This window comes from Falco rusticolus, chromosome 1 (genome assembly GCF_015220075.1).
Source record: "Falco rusticolus isolate bFalRus1 chromosome 1, bFalRus1.pri, whole genome shotgun sequence".
Lineage (NCBI taxonomy): Eukaryota > Metazoa > Chordata > Aves > Falconiformes > Falconidae > Falco > Falco rusticolus.
Window position 1 is genome coordinate 18,794,859 of NC_051187.1, and position 23,748 is coordinate 18,818,606.

At 40.3% G+C, this 23,748-nt stretch overlaps 1 protein-coding gene across 4 annotated transcripts in view; it reads right to left on the bottom strand.

Moving 5' to 3' along the window:
• The window catches only part of SPECC1 (sperm antigen with calponin homology and coiled-coil domains 1), an 89,271-nt gene that overhangs the window by 54,947 nt on the left and 10,576 nt on the right, over positions 1 to 23,748 (bottom strand). For 3 of the 4 annotated variants that reach the window (XM_037372789.1, XM_037372796.1, XM_037372814.1), the window contains 2 exons: positions 23,006 to 23,182; positions 20,120 to 20,255 (listed from right to left, as the gene is read on the bottom strand). In XM_037372789.1, the coding sequence (XP_037228686.1) occupies positions 20,120 to 20,255; positions 23,006 to 23,152 (283 nt within the window). In that variant the 5' untranslated portion in view covers positions 23,153 to 23,182. Of the gene's footprint in view, positions 1 to 9,355; positions 9,688 to 20,119; positions 20,256 to 23,005; positions 23,183 to 23,748 lie in introns of those variants that run through there. The other variant, XM_037372805.1, reaches the window with a different exon arrangement.

Genomic DNA, 23,748 nt, shown 5'->3' on the forward strand with positions numbered 1-23,748 from the left:
TATAAATTCAGTTCATAATGGTCATCATAGCGCAGATACATCGTCCACATACAATGCATATACAATAGCTGTCACAACTGCACATTAACATCTGATCTGTGGCTGGAAGTCAATAAAGAAGAGTTACCTAAAACCTCCTGGTCCAAGAATCCGATAGGAAAGTGAAAAGAACGCTGCTCCTTCCAGACAAGTCAGATGCTATAGATCACTCCTGTAAGCTACTAAAATCTACCTGCATCTATATAAGCACAATGGGCAACAAAAAAGCAATTTTAAGTGGGGAAATGCTTAATATCAACATTTTCACAATTAGAAGGCTAATTTATTCAACCTGTTTATTTAACTGTTGATGAGACCATGCTGTGAATTGCATCATGGATCTGATTTGGCTATAAAAATATCTGCATGGGGGTTCTTTCCCCCATTTTGCTTTCTTTGTTAAAGGCAGATCCTGGTCTAATTTACTGTCCTTCCCATAAACACTTCAGTATGTACCACTGAGGGAGCAGCGGAGAAATGGAGCAGCAGAAAATGCCTTTACACAGCACTGCTGTTGAATGCTTTGTATTAGGAAACCATGACCTGAACCCTCCAGTTCAGGAATGCTGCCCCACACTCGGCCAAAAGCCCAGGGCTGACTGAGCCAAAATAACTTATCTCCTCATGAATTCTCAAACCCTGCTAATCCAGAAAGAGTAGGGAAAAAAAGGGATCAAAAATGGAAACATGAAAGGAGGTTTGTCCTCCTCCCCTAAAATGGAGGGGGGAGTTTTAAAACTTAAAAGCTGGAGGCCTTTTTTTTTTGTTTGCTTAATGCTTAATAACCAGTATGCATTGCATTGGTATTACAACTGCCTTTTGTTTACTAAAATGTGATGACCACATAATAAACCCAGTTTTATTGTCACTTCCAGCCTGCTTCAGTGAGGGGGTGGGGGAAAGGACTGCAATCTCCACAGCTCATCCATAGCTTTAGCTCAGCCTAGTATGGCAATAAAGGGATCCAGCTAGCACCATCCTGAAGAGCTGATAAGAACTGGGCTGAAATCATTAAAACTATCAACACAGGATGAGATGCATAAAGAAATGAGACAGAAGGGGAGAAAGGAAGACATCTCATAACAATGAGATGTTTATCTATAAAAAGTTGCCCACTTCAAAGCAGGAAGAGCTTCAACTCCTTGGTTACAAAAAAAAAAAAAAAAAAGGAGCTTTTAATTAAAAGATCAGTCAAAGATTTTCCACAGTCTAGCAGCCTCAAAGAAACTATGTGTGGAGGAGGCTGAGAGTAATTTTAGCATGATTAGTCCATTCTTTAAACTCAACAAGGTTTTATGAAAGCAGCATTTCAAGACCTAGAAGATAAGGATGGTGGAAATATCCTCAGCCCCTCAAAGAACACTCTCTTCCCTTTTGATGCCTCCATCCTCACCAGCTTTTGCTCAGGAAAAACCTGGAGAAATACTATCAGAGCTTTGTGCCTCCCACCTTGGGGCACAAGTGTAAGTCTAGGACCGATGGATAATCAAATGGATACTCAGCTTTGGGTTAAGCAAAGTTACTGCCAGATACTATAGGAGGCCTGAAAAAACAATATGAATTATTTCTGTACATTGCTTTAGCCAGGTGAAAACAGGCTGTCTTCTGCACGCAACTTTCTACTACATGAAGGTTTAAAAACTCCTCTACTTTTTTGGAGCACTCTTTCCATTCAAGGAACGATACTTGCAGTTGGGGATAGATGTGACACCACTGCCTTATCCCTTTCAGCATCAGCACACCGGCATTATGGCTGATGTTACATGTTCTTGGGAACTAAAACCCACTTTTGTTTGGGCATGTAATTCTTTTATGCTTTTTTTGTTTGTTTTCTTGAACAAGTAAAATATTCTTTTTTCTACAGGCTGCAACTTAGCAACTATTGTATCACATTGCAGATGGATAACATCAGGGCTATTGCACTCTCGGCAAGCTGGTGATGTGAGCTTTTTCCAAGCAGAGAAAACCAGTCCCTGCAATGACTGGTGTTCATGGAAACCCAGTCTCATCCCCTCTTACCAGCTGTTAATTGTGACTAATGGACCTTGCTACTAAGCTGGTTCTGTTCTTCACAAGCATAGGGAATCACCTCTGCTTTATTTCAAGAATCATATGTTTAGATATAGTTTTGAAGGTCTTTCTCTCCCCTGTCTTGAAGGGAAGTAGGTTCCTGCCAACAAATTTATCATTATCTAGACCCTTTTAGGAAAAGCAAACATAATTACATGGTATTACAAGGATTTCTACACCTTCAGTGTAAATGCTACGATGTCAAAATCCAGAAGACCTTTAGAGTGTGAAAAACACAACACAATATCCTCCAGGTGCAGGGAAGAAACCATCTTTGCATTACTTTGCTCATATTAAACAGCTTTCTATCATTAGTACAGGATGGGATTTCTTCAGTCGGTTGGACTGGTCAGAGACAGTTCAAACAGTGATGATCAGGAAGACAGCATGCTCCGTTTTCACCATTTTTCTCTATGGCATTTCAAAAGCATCACCTTGGTGTGTTCATGTTTGCTTTACATAATCCTGTTAAAACAGCAGTGTATTAAGATGCTTTTGCACAAACCTATCTAAAGGAAACCATTAAGGTAAAAGGTAAAATGACCCTTTTACCTGTAAAAAGGTAAACAGGTCAAAATTAAAAGGTTGTCTTTTTTTGAAGTAGCCTTTATATTTTCAGATATCATCCTAGTTTAGAAATGGAGCAGATCATTGAAAGCAATCAAAACATAACTAATCACCATACAGCAAATAATCCTGAATATTGGTTACCAGTCCACCGAAATGCAAAAGGAAGGTCAAGGATAAACTACATTCCAGTACAGGAAGAAAGAACAGTCAGCCAACATAAGTAGTACGTCAAACAACTAACTGCACCCTGTCCCTAAAGCCCCTTTCCATACATTGGTAAGTATGACTTCCAGAGGTTACTGGTAAAATCCTTACTTGCTTCACTAGCATCCTGCTTTCACTGATGATTTTTAAGAGCACCAAAGCATCCATCAGGACAGGAATATGACAGGAAAATAACTGCTTACGGGACGTGGACACATTTCCTTAGTCCCTAATATTTTTGCTAAGCAAATGAACAAATTCCAATCAAGATAAAAACTACATAGTTCTTTCATCTTGGTAACAAACAGAAAATTATATATACTTGTTTCAGCCAACACAACCCCTATGCGTGCTCAGAACTGGACTCTGCAAACTCCTGTTAGCCTTACATTTTCCCAAGGGTATATTTTTCCAGTTGTCAAAATCAAATATTCCCGCAAGAACTTTAAATGTAAATTTTGCTGTTAACAAAAATATAGAGCTTCTTTGCTGTGTGCTACACAGACTGATTAAAAAGGCAGAAAATTGCAGTTCTGATATAATTCTATAGCCTGAGAGAACTGACTGATGAGCACAGATCACACAGGGACAGAGCACTTTGCCTCAGAGCATACAATCTATATATATTGATGCTTATGGAAAAACATTACTGCTCCATGAAATACAATAGATGGAACATTCCAAAAGAGATCTGTGAACACATCTACTTTGGATTACAGGAAGAAAAAAGTTGATGCATGGAAAAATCTAGCAGTGTCTATTATTACCAGAGATCCTCAGTTTTAAATAATCTTTAATCATCATGCTCAAATTGCTTGGAGATACAGCACTGGAAAGTATAAAAAAATAATGAAAGTATCAAAGATTTGTCAACCTGCTAGTGGCAGTCTGCAAGAATCACAGAAAAATCAAATTAAGTCCTCTTTGAGCAATACAGTGCCAATGAAATCAGAGAAGTACTTTGCTTCAGTTTTACAATTTCATGTTGCTCTGGAAGCTACATTCCCCATGGAAATCGAGAGATTTTCTAAGAGTAAATTAATAAAATAGAGGAGGAACCGAAGAAAGAAAATATAAAAGAAATTACTTTGCTGAAATACCAGTAGGAGCTCCAAAACACAGGGCTGCTTCTGAACAAACTCTTGAATACCTCCAGGGCTCGGGAAGGTTTTGATGGGAAGACTAAGGTGCAATACTTGCTCAAATTTCTTTGGCTAGTCTTGTAACTTTAAGATCCTTAGGAGCCAAGTATAACCCCAAACAAAAAGTAGTAAGCTTTACTTTTTCTCCAAGGCCAGCATTAATCCCTTTCACCCTTTTCCCTCATTCAAGTAATTTAATACTCTGCCAGAATACACACAATCACAGCCATCCACTGGCTGTTTCCTTATCACTCTACCACTGTCAAGGCAATTGCAGCACATTAAATAAAACAATCGTCAAGAAACTTAGCTTTTACATTTACTATCACACTAGTGCTACTATTCATAGATCCTAAACCACCACCACCACTGGGGCAAAAGTATAGTCTGCAGAGCTCTACTCATAGGACAAGCTCTTGCTGACCAGCTCGTTCAGTTAGATTCCCAGCAGAAGCTCCCTGTCTTCGTCCAAGAATGGCTTTAATTTTCATCAACAAAACAATCTAACACAAATCAAAATGCATAAACCACATCCTGCTGCCTGCCATGCCCTAAAAGTTCTCCTTGTAAAAGCTTTGGTCCTGCCCACAGAGAAAGTACTCCCACTCAGCACATCCTCCCAGCCAACGCTGAAGACTGTTGTAGAGGCCCTTGCCTAAAGATAGGAAAACTTATTGAAGATTTTTTCCATTAATTTAGTATTCGTTGACCTCTCATCTTGGGATCAGGGGACCTCAGATTATCACTTAACTCTGCCTCAAACAGATAATTTCAGAGGCAGCAAGTTACTCACACTCATGACTAAATTCCTCTAGGAGGCCAGTCCAAATTGTGACATAGTCTCTTGGCTGTACTCATTTCACTGGCCGGCAGAGCAGAAGACTACTGCCATTTGACATCTGTTTGTCGGTATTTCTGAAATGATTTAATAATGTCAGTCCAGTCAAGTCATATCACAAGACTAATCAACAGAGCTGGCCCTAACTGGCCTTGGAAGAGAAGCTTAAGTCAAGTAAAAATTACCCTCCAGGGGAAAATAAACTTCTTCAATACCAGTTTAATCAGCAGTGTGTTACTACTCTGAAGAATGAGAGCATTTGTAAAACCCCCATGCAGGAATGACTCGTGGGAGGAAGAGGTGACTAAGAAATTAAACTATCCACTGGAGAGCAAATTGTGGTTTGTTGGCTCCACTGGGAAGAAAAGGTCTACGGCTCACTGCCCAAGCTCGAAGAGGACATGACTTGCCGTCGGTATTTCCATGAAAGCTGTTATGTGATTCATTAGCTTGCTGGCCCCTCTTTCCTCCCTCCCTTCCCCCCACATCATCATTAAACTCATCTGTTCTCTTGAGCTCTTGCTTGGCAGAAATGGTATGCTGACATATAACAGAGTTAAAATGAATGGCTCCCATGTTTAGAAGAAAGGAAGAGAAGCAGATGAAAGAGACTAAAGAGTACCCAGAAATAATCTGACTACAAAACCCAAGAAAAACAGAAATCACAAGAAATAATACATTTCTACAACAAGCTTTATCTTGAAAGTCTTGTATATTTTACGAACTATATTATCCTACACTGAAAAATCCCTTCCTCAAATATAAAATGAAGCCATCCCTAGGCCAGGACAAAAACAGACATAAGAAAACAGATCAATATTGGCTTAGCGTATGCCCTGACATTATATCCTCATCCGAGCCATGTAAGCATGTTTTACAAATAAGCACAGTCCCAAAAACAGTCTAACCCTTGGATAACCCCACCCATCACCTTGTTCCAACTAGAGAAGTTAACATTTCCCATTCAATTGGTTCTTTCAGGAAAGTTTTTGTATGTATTGAGTCATTTTTTCCACCTCTTCCCAAAGACATTTAACATCGCATCACCTGCAGATGTTTACAGGATAAACAAAACCCCACCATCACCGTGTCAACCAATGTCAAAAAAATCTTAGCACTCCTGTTCAAAAACACAGGCTGCCTCACTGTTTCCACAGCAAACTAATGTTTGAAAGGCTTTCTCTCAATAAATACAGTGCACTGGATAACACTGTACAACTCCCATGAAATGTTCCAACTATTTCACAGGTGCTCTGGCCCGTGTTTGTATATACTAATGCCTCCTTTAGCTTGGGGTAGCCAGTTTCAAAAGCAGAAAACTCTACTGACGAACTGCAGCAACATTCACTATTGTTTTACATCCTCTTCTGTACTATTTTATGGCTGTTTTCATTCTAAAACCTCCACATGCTTTATAAATATGAATATTCAGAGCACTTTGGTGTAGCAGGAAAAGTGACCACTTGCAAGCGGCAGAGTTTTGGCAAACAAGTGATGCAAGCTTAGGTCACACACCACAAAACAAAAGTTCTTACAAATTATTGTAAAACTAGTTTAAAACTTTAAATGAGAAGTCAGGAAACACCTATAGAATCTAACATGATTGCAAGCAATCTCCTCACATCCTTTCCAGATGCTCTTCTACTCTCAGCAACATGTAGATTAACTTAAAAAAGATGATACTGCGTGGTTACAGAGCCTTGTAAATTGTCTGTTTAAAACATACCTATTAGACACCAGCAATGGATTACTTAGCAAGAAAGATGCCACGTAGGCTGTCTCCCCTTTCTCTGTGTTCACGTATCCACAATCCCTTCCTCAACTAGTTCCATTTCTTTCCAATTTCCCTGCATTAACATGTTAACTTCAAACTGCTCAGCTTGGGGGCATTAATTTCCTTCCTGTTCCTTGACAGCACTGACCAGCCCACCCAGAACTAGGGGTTATTACAGCAGTATCTTTATATCCCGAATCTTGATTGTTAGGATCACTCACATGGGCACTGTCAGATTCTGAAAATGGTGCTTCTGGGACCTGTATTGCTTTATTTAGTTTTGAAACTAAAATATATCTTTGTCATAGAACTGCAGCTTTGTTAGCTAAAACCTATGCATTCCTATGTCCTGTTATTTCTATTTACACTTAACAGGAAAATCTGTTAAAGTACATCATGCTCTCATTAGTATATGAAAATAAGTGTTTTACTTTAGGTTATAACCTGTATCATAGAAGAGGCATTTTAAGGGCTTCCATGTCCAGTGACCCCAATAGGAGGAAGTGTTTTAAAAATCTGTCCCCAGTACCACAATATGGTAAGTTTGGGGTGAAAGACTTACACATGAACCATACAGTGCCCATAAAATTTCCTGAAAAGAAAAATAAGCAAGATGACCCTGAATATTATGCTTAGGGAAACAGGTCAAGATTTGATTGTCTGTAATTAAAGGTGGCTCATAAGCTACATCAATAAAGAGGCCTATTCCTGGGTTTTATTTTGTTTTTTCCAAAAGGACCAGACTTCGACTACTAGTTGTTCAAGATGTAGGTATGGCTAAATAAGAGTTGAATTAAGTTCACCCAAGCAGAAAAAAAGCCCAACATAGATACTTCCATGCATCGCATTCTAATGTGAAAAAAAAGTTTTTGCATCCTAGTTGTCAGCAAGTCAACACAAATTCTGCTTCAGATGTCTCGATATTATCCTCTGACTTCCAAAGCCAGAGCACTCACACAACAAAGAATATGTTGTCAGAATTTATTTTGTCAGCAGGAATGTTCCTGACATTTTTTTCACGATTAAACAGTTTTAAGCATGTAGTTCAATACAAAATGGTCTGTTTTTCAGTCATATTCATACCTTACAAACATTGAGGACATTAAAACAAGGCTTAGTACAGCCTCCACTTAAAAACTGAGAATAATTTTACAACTGTTTAGGTGCAACAGAAGCATAACTCTTTCCCCTTCAATAAAAAAATAAAATAAATTACAGAACAAGAGAAAACAAAGGATGAAAGATTTTCGAAATGCACAGGGGGTCTGCACACTCATTTATCATCCACATTAATAGTAATAAGCTGTTCAAACCCCACCACTGGCCCTGCAAAACCAGTCAGTTTTCTCAAACTCCAATCAGAAGTTAGCAGTGTACTTTCCCGTGCCATTATCCACCTCTCCCTTAGTTTATTATCAGTACCATCTCTCTGCAAATGACAGTAACATGTTTAGTTACAGCCCAATTTCTGTAGCTGGCAGTGGCCAGTGAAACATTGATTTCAGGGGCTGGGGATGTAGGCAGATATGCTTTCCAGCCTAAAGTTTAACTTTCCCTTAGGGCAGCATTTCTTCTGGTGACTGGATACTGGCAGCTTTTGTGTTCTTCATTAGCCTGCTGATTAACGTACTGCTAGAGAGTTCTCCACTACACCTAACTGCTGTTCCAGCACTCACTGGCAGATCTATTGTGAGAGATCCTAGAGTAGTAATGCAGTGTTCTCTGCCTCTTGCTTTACCTCACAACACTTAGGAGATCAGGTACATATGTATTTGCTTTTAAAACAAACCTACATACCTAATCCAAAATTACAAAAAAACCCTGCTCAAGCAGTAACAACTTTAATGGAATTTAGTGAATGAAATTCCCATGGTAACAGTAAGAGTGCCAGGAAATACAACTGATTCCAGTTTTCTGTACATTAGAGGGTTCTAAACTCGAACAGAAACTAAGAAATAAACAGCAGAAATCAGTGAGTTTATTCCTTCCCACCCCCCGCGCCCCCTTCAGCATTTGAGAAACAAGCAAAATAGAAAGGCAACCAAAACAGTGCCACAGCACCAGGAACAAATTGCCAGCTTTCCTAGCATCCAGCGTAGACATTTAGCGCAAGCAGAATTAGATATACCTGATACTAGCTTAGTCTTCTATAAAACCTGCTACCGATTAACATGCAGAGCACTACACTTCTGAAAGGACAATGGTGGGAAGACCTTCCACAAAGGCATCATTTTAAATTCTAAGGCCTGGAAAATTTCAGGCCTCAGGCCATGAACAATGGTGAAGGCTAGCACAGCCAAACTGCAGATCCTGACAAGTTGTATATACATCACTAGATAAGCTTTGTAACTTTTTAGCTGCATCATGCAGACTATGTAAAATAATACGTCAGGCAATAAGGGTCCCTCCCTTGTAGGCATTCTGTTCCAACCAGCAAAGGATTTCTTTCAGTAAAGCTTCCCTAAGGACGGTCCTTGTGATCTCTGCTACGGAGCAGTAACGAACAGCATTTACAAGGCACAAGGTAAACAACAGTGATTTCTAGCAGGCTCGAAGCCATCAGCATTAGCTGTGACAACAGCCTCTGTTTCCGCTCAGTGGGACACGGCGGTTAAAACCTCCCCACCTCCCCCCCCCCCCCCCCCCCCCCCCCCCCCCGAGAACAAAACCCCATGCCCTGCAGTAACAGCCCCGGCATTTCGCACGGTCTCTACAGACCTTGGTCGTGCTCCTCACTCGCCCAGGCTGGTTGCCCATCGTCGGTCCACTCCCCCGCTCTTCCCCGAGCTCCTCTAGAGGACCCCCGGCGCCCCGCTCATGCTCGTGTCAGAGGCGGACCTCCTCTATCTGCTTTTAACGTCTACGCTTCGGCCAACTTAAAAAGGGAGAAAGAAGTCAGCTCCTTCCTAGTTCCTGGCACCAGGAACAGAGCCTGCTGCTCATGCTGAAGCAGCTGTGGCTCTCCCTCCTACCTCATTACAATATTATGCACTGAAGGCCGGCCTGTGCAGTAAATTAGCTGCCTGACTGCTGGAATAAAAGGAGGGGGAGAAAGGGAGGCAGAGAAAGAGCGAGCGAGCTCGCAGAGAAAGGAGGAGTGACTCAACGAGCAGGGTAAGCCACCCAGGGGCAGCCAGCGCAAACTGCAGGCGGTGCAGAGAGAGGCACTGATGGCATCAAGGCGCCCTGAAGCAGGACCCGAGCTCCACCAGAGACAGCAACTCAGCTTGGCGACTTGAGCGGAGCTTCAGTGCCCCAAGGCCGCCGCGGCTGCAGAGGGGCGAAGCGCCGGAGAGCTGTTTCTAGGCCGTCCGGCAGTAAACTTCACAACAAAATACTGAAATGCAGCTGGGAAGGATAAAGCAAGAAGGAGCCTCAGTGAAGACAAGCACAGCCAAATGCCTCCAAAGCAAAGCCAAAATTCATGTTGCCCTCGGTTCACAACACCCAAAGCATGCTTACCATGGAGCAAACACCCTGCCCACAGATCTCAGTACGCTTATGCATCTGGTTAAGGTCAGCTCTTAACTAAGCTGTCACAAGAATTAGGGAACCAAGTTTCAGAAATGCTCAGCATCTTCTGAAAGCTTAAGGATACTTTAAAGATACTGAGATGGAGATTGAACTCTGAAAACCTTTTGTGACTGTGAGCACAAGCCCCTTTGAAAAGTCCTGTCTATCAGATATGTTCCAATATCCTCTGGGGCTGTTCCTGGGTGAGCTTGAGCATCCCCAGCCCTTCTTAGCCTCAAGTGGTGCTGAGAACAGGCAGCACACTGCACACCCACATTATGAAAGCATGTGGCAGGGTACACTGAATACTATTAAAACCTAGGGGGTTTTTTGTTGTTGAAGTAAGGACCTGGTGTTTTATTATTCGTAAAAATTACTACAGCAATTTCCAAAATTCCCCTCATGCTAGCTCCTCACAAGCACTGGAAAAAGCCACCACCAAACCTGATAGCCACTACTACATTTAGAAGCTGCAACCACAAATATGATCTACATACTGTATCTCTATCATCCATGCTTTTGACTGTGACTTGTGCAAGAGCAGCTGCATGAGGCAGGCCTATCCACAGAGGCTGACCAACAGCCAACCTTTCAAAAAAAGAAGTCTAGATACCCCTTTGCTAATGGAGTCATGACATACATGGGGAACAACACCGAATGACTTCAGTAATCAGTTTCTATTACATGGATAATTAACAGAATCATCATCTTAAAGTCTTGGTTTCAAGAAGAGGGTTAAAAACACATTCAGAAATAATAAACTAACAGTGTCCTAGGCTCAAAATAGATTAACTTCTGTACGTTTCATTTTCAGTCAAGCTAGTTGTGAATCCATCGTTTCAAATAAAAAAAATATCTGGAGATCATTCAATACAAGAGAAACAGAATTTTGCTAACATTTCAATATAACAGGGTGACTTAGTTGTCAGTCTTAAGTTCTTCATTGTTCTTGCTCTGACACTGTATGGTTGAAGCTAAGTTTTTGTATATCTGTCCATATTTGGATGACATTAAACAACTCCTGTCTACTTCTATCTTATGACATGCCAAGTGTAAAACACTTTAATGAATGAACTATATATGTTCTGCAAAAAATGGTCATTGAGAGTACATTCTTTGTCTAAAAGTCATCTTACAATCTCTTAAACCTTGTATCTTATTAGGATAGGTATTCAGCTTGCCCTTCTCAAAGGTACAGACACAAAAGTCCTCCAACTGCTGTTGAAACATATTTCCAAGACGAAGAGGTTTTCTTCTATTATAGACTAAAGAGTGACTCCTGCTTTTCTTCCAAAGGATTCAGCAGCAGGATTGGGTTAGCCCAGATAATCTTTTGGATTGGTAAATCCTAACACTGAGCATTTATTATTACAATGCCTGCTTTCTATTTCTGCAACACAAAAAGTTATATAGTGTAACAGGGTCCCAGGACTCCAGGCTTGCACCCATACTGTAATTACAGGATGTAATCACTGAGTCAGAGCAAACCCCTGAAATGCCAACACTGTAGAAGAGTCATGACTAGAAGGAACTAATCTGTTATTTTTGACAGTGGCACGAAACGTAAGTCAGAACATTCTAACACCATGATAGGGAGAGTGATGTCAGGAGAAAGACTTCTAGCCCAAGTCCACAGAGAAAGGTCAGGTATGAATTTTAAAAATACAGTTATATCCTGAGCTGAAGTCATAAAAGATTACTGCTTATGGAGCTTGCAGCTCAAACTGAGGAAAAAGAAAGAGGAATAATGGCAAGCATGATTTCTAGCATGGTGACTAGTAACAGATTATGACAGATGCATGGCTAAACCTTTAGGCAACTATTTATTATTTGAATATTTTACATTATTTTCCCTTCCTCCTCAATAATAGATACAAAAATGAATGAATGAACAATTTCATATCTATACAGCATATTAGCTGGTTTCTTCCTAGGCATGAAGCTTGACTCATTCCTTTGCACTATTCACTGCCAATAAAACCCCCCAAACACCCGTTTTCTGTATAGTGAAAATGGGAATTTATTACTCAAGGTGACATACATAATTCTTTTAACTCGCTAGTCAAATGACAGGACTCACTTGCCAGGCATAACCTTTCCTCACATCCTACTCTTAGAACACAGCAAGTTAATTAGCATGACTGCTGTTCAAATTGTAATCCACGTTAAAAGAAAAAGCATGAAGCCGCCACAGAATGATGCCAAATTTGCAGTGGCCAGATAGCTGACAGTCTCTTCAGAAGGCTAAGGTCTCAAGAAGTTACAGATGCTGAGCAGGACTTCCAGAGGCTGGACCTTCCATCCAAGACTGAACTAAATTGAATGGGCCCTAAGAGTAGGCCACTGACTATCAATACCAGTGTTCACACTATTATGTTCTACTTCTTCCATTAATGCTAAATATTTTACAGGCACTGAGTACATAATGTAGCAGAGAAAAGAAACCTAGAGATGTGTGTATCACGTACAGCAGTGGACTTCAAAGGATTAGGAATATAATATCTACATTGGAACCCAGAGCAAATGTATTTTTAACTATGCTAAACCAAATTTTTTTGGTTGTGATGATACTGGGTGAGGTCATAGTTAAATTCATGGTACAGAACTCCAGCCATCGAGGAACCCATCTGAGATGTAGCTGTCAATCCCTCCCTCTTACTTTACAGTATTACAATCTAATGTAAGCCAAAAGCTGCTGAAAAAAACAGTGGGGGAAAAAAATAACACAAGGAATGCCAAGCCCTCTCCTGATATGCATAGTTGTCAGACCAGGCCAGCTTCGCGTTCCTTTCTTCCGCTCCCTCCCATTCTTTAAGTGCAAACACAATGGCACTCTGCCAAGGCATTCTGGCTGTGATACATTTAGGCCTAAAGAATTTGTGCTGAGGATCATTTCTCTTCAAACCAGTTGAAGGAAAGCTGATAATTAACCTAGGCCTGGTAGTCAACACAACCTTGTGTTGACTTTTCCGAACAACTTCACTAAGGAAGCCTGAAAAGGAATGAAAACAAATTGAGAGATCATAGATTTGTACTATTCCTGGACCATCCAGGCATGCTCCCCTTTCTGTTTAGGTATCCCTAGCAAGGCTTTTGTGATCACCACAGTTTGCTTACAGCTGTAATGGATCTTCCCTATACATGTTGGCTTGAGCCAATTAACTGTCAATGATTTAATGAGTCAAGTCATTACAGACTTCAAGATTTAGCATTTCGGTATCTCTACCGCACACTGAATCCTCTTAACTGGCTCAGGTCCCAGGGTGGTAAACATGTGCCAATGAAGTCATTCTCAGGGGAATATACAACAGAGAAAAGGGTCTCTATTTCAAAGATCGTTTTAACCAGAAGTTGCATGCAAAATCTTAGAAAAGAGATTGTAAATTGTGCAGTAGATTAGGACAGTAAAAACTGAAAAAGGTACATGCTGCAATGTTGTCAGCAGAAGTTAATTCTTACTTGTTTAATAATGCCACATAACTGCAGACAGCCTGCGAATGCCTCTCAAACAAACTGTTCTCCTTAACAGGATCAGCTATCAGAAATCCCAGCAGTCACTAAAATGCATTGCTCTCACTCCATTCCTGGTTATGGAAAAAGCTTCATACAATACAGCCAACAACAGAACAAAAGAATAATTACGGGAGTCAACCTCTATATGTTACCTTCAGAACATCCACGGACAGCTATCTCTAGTTTAAGGCATCATGGGACTGAGATCTTGAGCCAACAGATATCAGACTTGAATGATAAGACCACTGCCATTATTTCATTAAGGAACTAGTGAGCGCCTTCTGCCCTACTGGAATAAGTAACTTTTCTGACTAAAATATCCTACCAGAGTGTAACATATTTATCAAAGGGGAAAAAGAATCCTAGAGAATAGTCCTGTGAAGCAGCGCCCATTCCAAGCCATTCTGAGATGGAGAACTATCCCTGGGTTACAGAAAGAAAAAGCAAAGATTAGAACAACATGAAAATTTAACATGGCAAACAACATACAGGAACTTTTTCAGCAAAGGCATCAAAAGTAAATATACATATTTGAGTATATGCAAGCTATCACAAGGGAAAAAATAATTGTAAGAAGAAATAAGAAACTTGACAAGTAGCTGCCATAAACTAAATCTGGAATGCCAAATTTGATCTACCTCAATTCATGAGCTGTCCCCTTCAGAGGTTAGTGAGTGAAAACTTCTAAAATGGTGCTGAAACTTGGACTGCTTGATACCTGGGGAAATCACAGATAGAGGGAATAGTTTGCTACATAATGTCAGAGAAGTTAAGGTTCAGATTCACATCTGCACCAGTATGTTACAAACAATCATGTAGCTATTTACAGATGTGCATCGATGTCAATATGCATATCCAGCTACGCGTAGAACCATGGATGTAAACGTAGACATACACTCCCACATTGTTTTGCATGTTAAATTCCTGCAGTACTTCTTGCCTATTTGAATGACATCTTGACAAAGCAATTTTTTTTGAGTCTTCCTTTCTGTTTTGTATCAGTTCTGGAGCTAGAATCTCTTTTCCTTGATAAGAAAGAATAATTATGCAAGAGATGTCGTGTACCTGGAAAGGGTAGCAAAGCACAACTACCTTTCCAGATGAAGTTTAAAAGTGTATTTATTGTTCCTGGGAAACCCCAGATAAGATCAGTCATTTGGTTTCCAGTGAAGTCTTGTGGAACAGAACGTACCAATCTCATTAGTGTCTCTCACACTTGTCTCCATCTTTCACAAGAAAAATGAGACAGTAACGAGTCTGAATGCAAAGTGCAGCAACCTTTCTGCAAACCTATAGTGGTCCTTTGACATGACAGATCACAAAAAGCAGGCCCTGTCAAAAACTGATGTATGGGAGAGTAAAAGGACCCCAAGGTCAGAGAGCTGTCCTTCAAAAGAAATCACTTTCCTTTTTCCTATTCTAATTGGGGTGCATTAGCATCTTATGAAGAACTAAACTGACAATTAGGTTTTTTCCAAGGATTTTTTTTCAGAAAGCTTTTATTAAAAAAAAACAAACACCAAAACCCAACAAAACCCCAACAACTTTCCTTGAATTTTCTGACCATGTAGAGAAGGCTTATGGTCTGGATTAGCTGCACAATAACCTAAACTATTACCCCACATCAGAAAGTGACAAACACTTGCCAAGCAGAGAAGTCAGCAGAACGATAAATTTCATACAGTCCATATATTATTGTCAAACAGGAATCTTGAAATGACAAGTCTATAAAATGTGCAGGAAGCTCTGAAATCTGTAGTCTGCTCACATTTTCAATTTTGATGGGAGGGAAGCATACCTAATGACTGATCTGATGTAATACCATATACCAGTCTCCTGTCTAAAATCAGCCACAGCTGAACTTGCTCAAGTTTCACAAGTGATACTCGTACTTTCCCAGTACTAACACCAACACTGGTAGTGGTCAGTTGGCCTTATTTAAAGCCTCTCCTTTCTCAATATCATATCAACACAAAAAGCCACAAGCAACTGTTTTAGAGGGAAATAAAGATTTTTCTTTTCACATAAACTACATGGCAAAACAGTGATGGACAAATGGACTTATGGTATGTGCTCTACTAGAGCTGGGAAGGAACTGCAGATATATAGGTATCATATTTAGCCATTGGGACGTTAAATCTGACAACTGGGAATGGATCAGAGTGACAACTCACAGAAAAACCCATCAAAACAGAGACCCTCCTTACTGGAGCTGAACGTTGCTCAAACCAAACTGTTCCACAACAGAATATAATCTTCAGGTCCTTCTATAGCCTTCACTGATTATGCCAGATTTCTTTGTATTACTGGCTTATTACAACAGCATGCTTTCTACAGCTTCATTTCTGATGCTGGCAATGTTCCATGCTGGGATCAGTAGCTTTTGTCCAGGTCACCCACAGAGTTCAGAGCCTTGATGCTAGATGCCTAAGAGATAATTGAAACCCTCTGTATCTTTTGAGTTTACCTCTATACTTCTCCTGTACTGGCACTGTCTCCAACTACTGACGTTAATCAGCTCAGCAGGCACACACAGAAAGCAACACACTTTTGTTGCTTCGGCTGAAAAGGTGTGCAAATTATTGATTTTCCCATTTGATGCATAAAAATAAACGGCCATTTCTGATGGAATATGGGATGATGCAGTAGGCCATCCCTCGCATTCCTGCTGGCATCTTGGCTTCTCCTAGCCTCCAGAGATTTAACACGTCCCACTATCACTGCAAGAAGGTACAGCACCCATCTTCTAACATGGTTTGAGCTTTACAGAGATCCTAAGCTTGTCCGTAAAATACCCAGAATTTCTATAAAAATTAAAGTAAGGTGATTATAGCATTGTTATTGGCAGTTTCCTACTGTTTCTGAGGCAAATTCAATAGGTCTATATAGATTTAGACTTTACTTTGGAATAAAGAAATAAGCTGATGAAGCAGCCTGACAAAACAAAGTACAGCTATGTGTTACTTACATTTCCAGGATAACTGATACTTCACAGTGGAGCTGGCAGAGCTCAATATAAAAATCAATATATTTCTGAGAAATGGGGTTGCCTGAAGTATTCTGAATGCTTTTGGATTATGTGCTCACAGCCCAGCACAGTCACACACCCTGCTGTAACTCTTTTCTGATGTCCAGCATACAATTCGTTGGGGTTTTTTTGTTCTTGTCAAACCTGACAGTGCTGCTGGCACTGAAATAACATCAAGGAAGCACATGAACATGATTAAACTAGACAGCCTTAAGGGAAATTTTCAGAAAGTGCTTGAATTGGGAGTTTGTAGGGAACAAGTGACAGAACTGAGAGCAAGGGTTTGGAATGACTTCTAGGATCCACTGAACAAGTAATTTCACCCATCTAAACCTCAATTTTTCCATTTGCATACCAGTATTATCATGTGGTGCTCTCCCTGAGAAATATATGATCACATAAGAAGCTTTGCAATTCTCTGTGAAATTGCATTATTTAGGGTTATCTGGTTTGCAAACCTTGAAGGATCAGAATCTGAAAAATCACCAATTTCCCATAAGCCTGAATCTTAAGAAGAGAGTCCTAGTTTCTCATGAAGATATAAATTCCTCTATTAAAATATTTTAAAATAACTTATTTACTATATGTCTTCATAGACTGGATGGCTTTACAAGGGCATGTATTAAAATAAACATTTTTCAGAATTAGTGACCTCTTCCCTCCTGTTTGCAATTTTTCCAGCTCTTTTTCATCTACTGAAACATTAAAAGCAGCGCAAGTGCTCTGTAAGTTTGGTTTTAACGTAAAACCAAATTGCTACTTCAGGACAGTACATGGAAAGACTGTGGATAAGGAAGTTGAACCCAAGACATTTATTTCTCCTTGCATGTAATTTCCCATTACTTGGGATTTCAAAACTGCCAAGCAGTTACAAAGCCAAACATCACAGCACAGAACTTCCAGCCAGAATCCATCTCCAGTTCCATTTGCTCAACTCCACTTGCCAAGAATGGATACACGAGATTGGCCTCATCTCCCTTTAAGTTGCTTATAATTTACTGTGTTACCTTCCAACAAGGCAGACAGGGTTAGTCATGTCAGCAAAAAGCTAGAATAAGTAACCTAAACTCCACCAAGGGCAGCATACAAACAAGCCTATCTAAACAGGCAATCTTTATGTCCATTATTTATTATCTGTAGCATTTGGAACATATGCTGTTGCTCAAGGTCATCACACAAGTGTTGGACAGTCACACCCAAAGAAGAAAGAACCCTAAGCTTTTTTGTTTCCATACCTTTCTTTTCATTTCTCTTACACAATACTGTAATACCAACTGAGTAGCACCAGACTGTAGCTGGAACCGATATACTATCACTTCAGTAAAATAATCAAATTGCTCACTTGAATAGCAGACAAAGAAAGCCCAATCTAAAAAGTATAAACAAGGAGGGGAAAGACATGATGCCTGTTGTTGAGACATGAAAGAAAAATGCAGAATTGATGAAGGCAATCAAAGAAGCCAAAGAATGTGGTTTCAGGACAAAATTTCAAGATTTACACGTTGGCTATGTACACAAACATCTGCATTTCCTAGCTACAGGAATGTCCTTACTTGGATTAGCTCCACAGTCAGCATTGCACCGTAGCCTTGATCACAATCTGATACTACTTCGGATGCCATTTCAACAAAATATAGCAGCTGAAAGTGTTCTCTCATTTTCTGCTTATGTTCCCAGGAACATGTTGTGCCCTCTGTCATATGTGATTTTTAGTTTTCCTCTTAGCAACAATATACAATATTATGTCTATTGGTATTTTTCTTGTAGTGTGACAATCTAAAAGTAACATTCAGCTTTGTAACCTTGCTCACTAATATCTAGCACTTTTCAGTGGCCACAATAGTGACACATTCTCAGAACACAGCTAGATTTTCAAGCACCACTGTGAAAATTAAGATATGTAAGACACAAGTCTTCTTGTATACATACCTGTAATAGCCACCATAAGACCTGGGACAGTTCTCTCTAGGTCAAAAGGAATTTTAGAGGGGTAAAACACATATTCTTAGTATTCACACTATATACATAGCTCCACACTGACTCTTTTCACTTAGTACTAGTATTCCTATTAATACTTCTCCAAATGCTGATACAAAGCAACATATGAGGTCAGATCTAACTATGTAATTTAAATTGGCAAAACAAATCTCAAATGTAACTTGGCCTCCCATAAACCATTTTAGCCTTTGTATTTAAGGTAGTCATCATCATAGATCTTATTCCTCCTCCAATCCCAGTTATTATACGTGCATGCAGAAGGGGGCTCTCTATTCCAGTGCTAGTATTTTTGTATCTGGCATATGTATTCCATTCTGGACTCCCTGCAGTGCTGTTTCCCTGGCTGCATTCCCGGGATCTTGTGCTGCATCATCCATACAGGTTCTCTTCTCCCTGTGTTACTCCTCCCAAGTATCTCTTGCCAGCATCATGCCTCTTTATTGGCTGGTGAATCTCAAATGCCTTTGGATATGACTAGTCACTATTAAATTTGAGGATTTACACACCAATTAACCACAGAACAGGATCTGTCCTTGGGTTACGGTGAAGCATTTATGCTGTTACAAGATGCATCATTTTCTTTCAAGGGTGGGAGGAAGTACATAAAGAATTTAAATATTTTTTTTTTTAATTTTTCAGCAATCCCTTTCTGGTTAGTAACATTTTTCGTTACACTGCCAAACCCTGCAGAGGCTGTGACAAATAGGGAGGTCATGGTCAAATTTAATAAGATCTCACATTCCCTTGGAAATGCCACCAGGGAGCAGACAAAAGCAAGCATTTGCTGAGCTCCTGGGGGAAAGCAGAGCGTTTGCACAGAAGCCCTTGGTATGCAGATGGTGTTGCTGCCTTTAGAAACAGGCTTAGATTTGCAACCAACGGGAACAAGCTGATGGGGCTAACACAAGAGGGGAGAGAGCATGCCACGCTGTAGCTTAGGAGCACAAGCTGTACGTGAAGATGCTAGGGCTGGCTCTTCGTTCTCGCGTCTCTGCGGCGCCCCAGGAGCTGCAGGGTAACCGCTCTGCTCACCCGGCAGAAGGAGAGGGGAGGATGCTGTTGATAACGCTATGAAAACTTAAAGCAGAAAGGTTTCACACTAACTGACAGCTCTGCGGGACAGCGGGCTGCGCACCTCCGCCGCGGGGGCAGCGCGGGCCGCCGGCGCCACCGCGTGGCCGCTCGGGGCCGGCCCACCCCGCAGGGTCCCCCTTCGCACTCCTGGCTGGGGGGTGTAGGATGCAGCGAAAGGCCAGTCTGCAAGGCACCGTACGTCTCGTCCTACAGGCTGAAGATTATAGCGGGTCAGTTATAGCTGTGCTACCAGGGGTGGCAAGGAAATCTCAGCTAGTATCTCGGTAAATAAACCAAGCGACGCTCAGAGCACATCTCAGATCGAGTAGGCTGTCTTCCAGAATCTTTGTATCTACCTGTGCTGGGCTTCAGTCGACTCTCTGCAAGCTCAGAAATGGCTCCTGTTGTAATAGTCTTCTTCAGTCTAGAGACTCCAGAAGCTGCTGTCACCCCCGGTTTTGTAAGCATGTCATCGCTGCTTGCCCTCTTCAGCTGCAACAGAGATGGTGAGCAACCAGAAGATTAAGACCTTGAATATTCCCATCAAGTAGTCCAGGAACTACAAAAGGAACATTGCCATAAAGTAACCCAATGGGAATATTGGTTTGATAACCCTATTAAATAATGTATTAATTTTTGTATTTGTTTCACATTCTAGATTTTGGTGGGTTAACAGATAATACTGTTTCAACAGTGAAGAATGAAAATGGGAAAGACCATTCGAATAAGCAAATAATTCAAAGGCAGGGAGAAAATAGTTTACAGGAGCAGACTACTGGCAACTCAAAACTTCTCAGATCTTGCTCTGAACAGCTTCATCGTATTTCCTCACCAGTTTACATTTAGTCAGGCATTTGGACCTGTACAGATACGTGCCAGTTGCAGAACCTAACACACTGAGTAGGTCAAAGCAGCAAATAACTGGCCCTTTACCTATCTACCAAAAAAAGAGCCTAAAAGGATCTGCTGGTTCTTGTCTCTCCACTCAGGACCATGCAGTTTTGCCCCAATGGTGACCTTAGAATCTCAGGCTGCCACAATAAAATGCAAGCGCGGCCAGTGCAAGATCTAACGCAATTATCAATTGGAAAACCCTTATCTTAAACATGGTATGATTTCCGCTATTTTACCTTCCTTGTTTATTGAAAAGCAACGAGTAAAGATGGCCAATGAGCTCATGACGGGACCTAATGCTATTTGTTTCACTAGGGACTGTAGGACTCAGCAGAAGAGAAATGGAAAAGTCTGTTCACAAGAAAGCATTTTGTTCATGTGACCACCAAGGAAATCATTCTCAGCAAAAAGCGCATTGGTTTTCAGAATAGCTAAGCTGCAGAGTTCTATAAAGATTAACACTGATATGTTTCATAAGCTTGGAAGAAGGTAAACTGTTTGCTTTACAGGGTATTTTACAGTATATTTTTTTTAAAAAAAATATTAGCAGATCTAACTACAATTTACTTAGCTTTATTGTATGTGAGAAAGGAAGGGTCCATTGTTATGTGATCTTTTTTGGGAGGGAGATTTTTGGTACAGCAAATTACTCTAAACACGTGCTCAAGAAATCCATGCAATACAAGCACAATGAACTTAGGATTCAAGGAGAAACACTAAAATTATGTTGCTTTAACAAGCAGAAGTAGCAATTTATCTCAGAACTTTGGTCAGATGCTTTCCCAGTTGTGTGCCTGTAACAGCCTATGCACCTCTAATAACAGCCTCTAATTTCAGGAAAAATACTTTAAACATTTTAAGAGACCAATGTTCTGAAAAGTCTCTCTAAAGCAGTATTTTTTCTATCCTTTTGAGTTTGCGGACACAAACTTTTTCACAAATCAAAACCCACTTCCTTTGAAGTTGTCCAGTGATACCCAGGAGGGGGCCATGAACCACAGGCTGAAAACCACTGCTCAGGTTAAAAGAGATAACACAGGCAGTACTCTCTCTATTTAGTGGTTCCCAAATGTAAAATATTTAAGCAAAATGAAGTCTCTCAACTCCAATTCTTTCTCCCTTTCATCTCCTCCTCTGACGAAGTCTGTGGTTTCCTGGATCCTGCAAGCACATAAGTTTCAATAGCTGAAATGTTGATCTGCTCCAGGATACCAAACAGCTAACGTTTTGCCTTCTGGCAGAGGTTTTGTCAGCTCACTCTTAGAAGCAGAACGGAACAATCTGACTTTCTGACCTTTAGAGACTTCTTCAGTCTCTCTAAAGTAATTTCTTCAATGTGCCCTCTTTACAGCATCAACTACAGTGCCTTTTTCTACCCCATTTCTTTAAGGAAACCACTTTGATAATCTTGGATTTGCAAATTATGAACAACTGGAAGGTATCTGCTGTAATTAGAAAGAAAACCCTCTACATTTCACACAATATACAAATTAATCATATCAGATTTCCTGATTAGCCTCTTTGGTAGCATTCCTTCAGAGATGCTTGCCTCAGCCAATGATGAACAATGATGAACATAACCTGCCTGGAGCATTAGACTGAAATATCTTATAGGTAACGATGCTCAAATCTTCTAGGAGTTTTAGATCTCCTCTGGATTAAAATGCTGTACCATGTTACATATTGTTTACTGAACTTTACTATTGGAAACAGTTACAACCAGGAAGCCCATGGTCTATTTTTCAGCACTGGTATCTTGGTCTGTATGTGGACGACAAGGTTATTTTTGTTTGCTGGCTGCAAGGGTACAGATGCAACAGCATTTTCAGGTATATTACTCCATTTTCTTAAAAACACTACTTCAACAGAAGTTTCTGTTATTTTTGAAAAATAACTACAGAAAGATAGGATTCATAAAATGTGTTTGTTCCACTGCAAATAATATTTTATTATTATATTTTGCCTTGAAGGAAGACAGGCACAGATTTTTAGGAATTCCGGAGATCCATTAATCGATCTCTTCCAATTTCTTTAGATGTGTAACAATCAGTTGAACTAAGAATTTGCCATTTACTTTTCTCCATCTTAAAGTTAAGGCAATTCCCTCACACAAAGTGTAAGAGAACCCACTCATACCTTGTACAGATGCAGTGTCTCCACCATCACATGCAAAGCATTTTCAGAAGTGTGCATCAGTCTAAAATACAACACAATTATAATACCTCTATGCTTAATACGGTGGTCAACCCCACTCCCAAGTCTCAGGGTGCAGTGATGTTCCAGGACTAAACCAAAATTTTAATGTGGAACAAGGCGACAATGCTTGCACGGTCCCTACTGGTTAGTACCTTGCTGAGCCGAGATTCAAAGGCAAGTGAAGTTGAGGACTTGGATGTCTTCATTCCTGTTGAGGTGGTGGAAAGCGATTTTCCTCTGTCAACACCATGACTCCCTTGTTTTGCCACTGCAGTCCAAGGCCTGGCAGTACTCTTCATTTTCTTCTCAAATAACACAGTCTACAGATCCTAAAAAAAAAAAAAATAATACAGTTTTTTTATATATATATATGTATACACACAAAAATATATAAACTGTCTTTGCATTATCTGAAAAAGAGCAACAGAGATATCTGACATCAGTTTAAAGGGCTGAAAAGGCCATGCTAAACTTTATTCCCTCTTATACACATCAAAACTCAGCCTAGAGAATCCTTCAGAGCAGGCTGCAGCCACTTGTATTTTTCATACTAACTGGGAACAAGAAACACCATAAAGGAACACTGACTTGGTTGGACTGTGTAAGTCAGAGATCTCTATCAACCACAACACAATACCTGCGAATGCTGAAGCACACTGAAAGAGTAACTGAGAACACCCAAGTCCACAGCAATTCAAGACAACCTAAGGGTAAAACCAAAACTACTTCTCTTACTGTTAATCCAGCAGCTTCAACTGAAACAATACTCGCTGTTAAAAAGTCACATGAGAAGCAAGTTTCCTCAGTTGTATGGAAAATATGATATCTTTAACTTATCAACGGCTGCTTCTCTAGAAGACTCTGACGTTACCACAGTGATAAAGATGTTTCACAA